The 6,000-nt window shown below is 40.2% G+C and overlaps 1 protein-coding gene across 1 annotated transcript in view; it reads left to right on the top strand.

Moving 5' to 3' along the window:
* The first annotated feature begins 2,277 nt into the window (after positions 1 to 2,277).
* Positions 2,278 to 6,000, top strand: part of cdc42bpb (CDC42 binding protein kinase beta (DMPK-like)) — a 116,454-nt gene continuing 112,731 nt past the window's right edge. Inside the window, exon 1 of the mRNA XM_063002187.1 lies at positions 2,278 to 2,983. Within this exon, the coding sequence (XP_062858257.1) occupies positions 2,809 to 2,983 (175 nt within the window). The 5' untranslated portion in view covers positions 2,278 to 2,808. The remainder of the gene's footprint in view (positions 2,984 to 6,000) is intronic.

Genomic DNA, 6,000 nt, shown 5'->3' with positions numbered 1-6,000 from the left:
TAAAAAGCTGTGGTAAAAACAAACAATACACACTCACCAGCAACATTATTTGATTAATCTACATCACACAAAGTTTATCGCCTATTGTATGAGCTATAGGGCTATACAGTTGAGCATCTGTTGCTTTGTACAACTCTATAGGACCCATGTGCCACCTATCTTAGGAGTTGTTTATGTCATTTTATTACAGAAGATATTACAATTTAGAAAGTCATCAGTGCCATTGGTTTTGACGCCTGGCCCAAATGAAGTGATTAATAAAAATAAATGTTTTAATGGACCCACACCTAGAGAAAACAATCCACCACCTGCATATTTTGGAAAGATAAGAAGAAAGCAGAGTACCTGAATGAAACCCAATGTGGGCATAGGGAGACTTTGCTAAACTAAGGTAAGGTCATGTTTTACACACTTTGGTTATATTCATGACAGTACAGGTAGTTACTGGTTACACAAAATTCATCAGTTCAAGTCTTTAATGTCAAACACAGTCATGGACAATTTTGTATCTCCAATTCCTCTCACTTGGATGTCTTTGGACTGTGGGAGAAAACCAGAGCTTCCGGAAGAAACCCACACAGACACACAGAAAGGAACAGGGCCGCTCCACCTGGGAATCAAACCCAGGACCTTCTTGCTGTGAGGCTACAGTGCTACCCACTGAGCCACCATGTCGTAGGATTAAACCCATGTCTCATGGAACTAGGTTGGTTTCTTTCAGGTACTCTGGTTTTCTCTCAAACATGCAGAAGGTGGACTGGCTGCTCTTTATCAGCCCTAGGTGCAAATGCGTGTGCACCCTGTCCAGGTTGTAATCCTCTCCTGAGAAGGGGCCACCGCAACTCTGCCTAGGGTGAAGCGGTTATTGACAATGAATGAGAGACAGAGACGAGGCTGGACGAGGAGCTGCAGCCATATACAGTGTCAGTGCACCAGCTAGTTAAAAAAACTTTTACTTACAGTTAAAAACTGCCTCTTTTTAAACTGGGATTAAACTTGGGTCTGAAGGACCCATGTTGTTGTTTGGTTCTGGACGAGGAGCTGCAGCCATATTCAGTTTCAGTGCACCGGTTAAGACAAAAACATTTTCTTAAAGTTAAAAACTGCCTCTTTTTAAACTGGGATGTAGACATAGGGAGACATTGCTAAACTAAGGTAGAGATTAAACTTGGGTCTGAAGGAATTGTGTTGCTGTTTGGTGACCCTAGCTGATAGATGCTCAATTATAAAGAATGGGAGTTTTACAATAGAAAAACTCAATTACAACAGAGTTTTGCTTGCTCCCCCAGGTACTCTGGCTTTCTCTCAAACATGCAGAAGGTTGTAATCCTCTCCTGAGAGGGGGGCACCGTGACTCTGCTTAGGGTGCAGTATTTATTAACAATAAACGAATCCTGAATAGAACAGGGACTGCCTATTCTTTACTGGGAGAGACAGAGACGAGGCTGGACGAGGAGCTGCAGCCATTTTCAGTTTCAGTGCACCGGTTAAGACAAAAACATTTACTTAGGCCACCGCGACTCCGCCTAGGGTGAAGCGGTTATTGACAATGAACGAAGCCTGAATAGAACTGGGAGCCACCATACTGGAGATGAACTAAGTAGAGCTGGGCGGTTCCTGAATCACCCAGGTTAATGATTCGAATCTTCGTACTGAATCAGGAATCACGAGTTTGAGGTCTCAGTTAATCCGGATGAGTCCTACGAGTCCTCTGACTACATTTAATATATTTTAATTTAATTTAATGGGAATTTTAATTCATAATTGAATTGCACATTTTTCAGTTTTGTTTTCAGCATATGTTGTTATTTGTGTTTAAGTTGTGTTTGTTTGTTTTTCTTGGTGAGTGGAATTTAAATAAAATTAAATATTAAAGTATATTAATTATTAATTAATATATGTATTATTATTATTATTATTAATAATAATTAATTTTAATATTAATTAAATAAAATTAAAATAAATATCTGTAACCTAATAAAGTGTCTGTGGATCCTTACAGTTGGAATTTATTTTATTTATTGGACTGGTGGGGGGGATTGGTGTCAAGTTACTCAAGTGACTCAAGTGAACCGGATCACATTACTGAGTGACTCAAATTAACCCGAATCCATAAAATGAACCGAATTTACCACCAGATGAAGTCAGTGCTGACAGGCTCCCAGTGTGTGGAGCTGACGTCACGCGCGCATGGCGTTTCCGGTACTGGTGGGTGGAGCTGTGGTGTCCCGGCTCTGGATTCTTTACTGGGAGAGACAGAGACGAGGCTGGACGAGGAGCTGCAGCCATATTCAGTTTCAGTGCACCGGCTAGTACAAAAACATTTACTCACAGTTAAAAACTACCTCTTTTTAAACTGGGAATTTTTTTACTGGATGAACTACCGTTCGGGACTGTAAATTGGGAGAATGGAGCTGCGGCTAAACTGACACTCGACGGAATAAACCACCTCACAATCTCGGTTCTTTCAAACTGAGAAGTGCTGCTGGATTGAGCAGGATTAGGGTTAGCTGTTAGCTAAGCGAATGGGAGCTGCCCGGCCTGGAGAGTGAAAAGTGATGGAAATCTGTGCCACGTCGTATCCAGACCATTAGAAGCTCGTTTAGGGATCTGACCACTATGTTGGGCTTGTTTTGCTAGCTAGCTTAATGGCTAGCTAGCAACTCGGAGTCTGGGACTTCAGAGCTCCACCTCGGCCAGATTTATTAGTCAGAGACAGACACAGTACGAGGCGCAGGTTTGTTATCCTGGTAATCCCTTAATCGAGGAGGGTTTTTAACAGTGAACGGGTCAGTAATAAACAGAACCATGTCGGCTAAGGTGCGTCTGAAGAAGTTGGAGCAGTTACTGCTGGATGGGTATCAGAAGAACTCGACTTCTTTAAGTGTGGAGACCCTGCTGGATATTCTTATCTGTTTATACAACGAATGCACAAATTCTCCCCTGAAACGCGAGAAACATGTGACCGAGTTTTTACAATGGGGTAAGTTCATTCTGATAACCCTTGATTACATCAGTAACTGATTATCCATTGATGTTCTTTTGCAACTGGCACACTCTTGGATCAGTGGTTATTTGAATGGTGAAGAACCATTCATTACTGAAGATCTATTTAGAACCCTTTAAATGTACTGTCAAAATGTATATGTTTTGTAAATGTACCTTTAGATGTAAAGTGATCTTTCTGGTTCACTTCTGTACCTTAAATAATGACCACTCCTTCCAATGCTTAGTGATTCTAATGAGAATCATGTATAATGCTTAACAGTATAATGCTTAACAGTAGTTATAGTGTGGTTGGGTTTGAACATCTCACACTTCTTCTTCCAAACATAGATTTAATTAGCCGAAAGTCAGTTGATTATTATTTCTTTTGGAAATGAAGACTGCACTGTGATAGCTGGGCCAGTGATAGCTCAGTGGTTAAGGTACTGGACTAGTAAACAGAAGGTTGCCGGTTCAAGCCCCGCCACCACCAAGTTGCCACTGTTGGGTCCCTGAGCAAGACCCTTAACCCTCAATTGCTCATTGTGTTCCGCTCATTGTGTAAGTCGCTTTGGATAAAAGCGTCTGCTAAATGCTGAAAATGTAAAATGCACTGTGCTATTTCAAATCTTCAAATTGATCTTATGTTGATTCTGTGACAAAAAAAAACAACAGATGAACTTGAGCAATTCTCAAAGATCCTATCAAAATTGTGCCTGTTGTGAGAAGCACGTCTCACAAAGTATTAGGTGGGCTTAATGTATATTTTTGATGTAGCAATTTTGGTCATATTTTAAATTAAACACAGTATATTACAAGGGCGGCACGGTGGCTCAGTGGGTAGCACTGTCGCCTCACAGCAAGAAGGTCCCGGGTTCGATCACCAGGTGGGGCGGTCCAGGTCCTTTCTGTGTGGAGTTTGCATGTTCTACCCGTCTCTGCGTGGGTTTCCTCCGGGAGCTCCGGTTTCCTCCCACAGTCCAGAGACATGCAAGTGAAGGTGATTTGGAGATGCAAAATTGCCCATGACTGTTTGACATTAAACATGTGAACTGATGAATCTTGTGTAATGAGTAACTACTGTTTGTGTCATGAATGAAACCAAAGTGTAAAACATGACGTTAAAATCCCACTAACTAAATAAATAAATAAGTAATGGTTCCCTTGAGAGACTATTCAAATTTAAAGTCTTATTAGTAATGATTTTGTATTTTATATTAGTAAGGAGAATTTTTCATTTCAGCCCTTGTGTCAAAGTTCTGAGTACTAGTTGTTATCTATACTGAGCCATTACAACTTCCTTACTGTAACTGGGCCACAGTAGTAGTCCGACTGTAGTGTGTTTTCAGACAGTGAATACTTTGTTGTCTGGAAAATCTGAAGTAATCAATAGCGTACAATCTTGGTGGAATGATTTGAGAGTATGTTTAATAAGAACCAATACCTGTCTAGCATTTTAGGCCAAATATTTGGCCTGTTGTGTCAATACTCTATTTAATTTGGACATTACTGAGACTAAACTTTTCCCATAGCCAAATATGTTTTTCACAATAGAGGAGCAGAACTTTGTTCTAAATTGCATATTAGATATAACATAATGCCTTTTATGGATTGTATCTTTCTGGTGCAGCAATATTTATTCATTTTGGCTAATTGCTTCATATTGGTCAACATCATGGTTCTGCACCACCCAGGAACACTGGGTCTAAGGCAGGAGCACACCCTGGATATTTGGCCTGTTGTGTCAATACTCTATTGAATTTGACATTACTGTTTTAAGTTGGTGGATGGAGACCCTCTCAGATGTATCAGTGGTTATCGAGACTAAACTTTTCTCATAGCCAAAATGTGTCCTTAGGACTAATATTGTCATTTTTTACTATAGAGGTGCAGAACATCATGGTTCTGCACCACCCAGGAACACTGAGTCTAAGGCAGGTGCACACCCTGGACCGGGCACCAGGGTATTGAAGGTCAATACTCATTCACTCACACACAGCGGTGATTTAGAACAGCCAATTCACATTTTTCATGTTTTTTGGGAAGAGGGAGGATACTAATGTATGTTATGCAAAACTCCAAGACAGTTACTAAAAGCAGTGTGCTGATGTAATGTAGTTGTGCTTTTATCTGTAGTTATAGAGCCATTAGGCCACTGTGAGGTAGATGAAAACGTTTTAATAGAGTGTAATAGAGGTAAATCTGGCTGGCTTGTAATTAAAAGGTTGACAGTAAAAATCACTTTAGGATTTTACTCAAAGGGACACATCAAGTCTCCATTAGATTGGTACAGATGTTGCAAAGTGTTGCTGGGTAGGGACTGTGTTAAATGATTCTGGACGTGCCATGGCAGTTTGTCAGTAATGGAAGTGCTTCTCTCAACTTCTCTTGCTTTTACATCCTACATTTGTGATTGTAATCATGTTTTATATAATTACTTCTGTTTTTGTGGTATTACGTGCTGCTATCATAGCATTATTTGCCTATTCAGCCTTCCATGGTAATGGGAATTTTATTTTTGACCTTGTGTCAACCCAAACTGCTTGTATTCTACTGGTCAAGCAAGGTTTTTTTTGTGTGTTGTCAGTGTATGAAAAATGTGCAGTCAAAATTTCCTGTCCGTTTACTTGAATAATGCTTGAATAAAGTTCAGTAGTGTAAATAGACTGTTGCTCAGTAAATAATTAACAGCCCTGCTGTTTGTTTTCCTCCGTTTTTTGGCCACACTCTCAATGCTTTAACTTCAGTGTCTGATAAACGCACCCAAACAAAACTAGGGCCAATTAAACATTTTTGGCTTTCTCTGACTCTACCGACACAGTATGAAGATTCTCTACACGGAGTGTTTTATTGACATCATTAACAAGATTATTCCCAAGTATGTTTGCTCCAGAGAAGAGATCTGGTGTCCTTGAGGAACCCATCCCAAACAGGTGCCACTCACTTCCCTTAGCTAACAAAGATCATGCAGTGTGACTCATTACACAATTCAGGAAGTCTGCTTGTACGTTAATA

This window comes from Trichomycterus rosablanca, chromosome 9, assembly GCF_030014385.1.
Source record: "Trichomycterus rosablanca isolate fTriRos1 chromosome 9, fTriRos1.hap1, whole genome shotgun sequence".
In the NCBI taxonomy this organism is placed as follows: Eukaryota; Metazoa; Chordata; class Actinopteri; order Siluriformes; family Trichomycteridae; genus Trichomycterus; species Trichomycterus rosablanca.
Note: the sequence above shows the minus strand (reverse complement) of the source record. Positions and strands in the feature narration are given on the sequence as shown.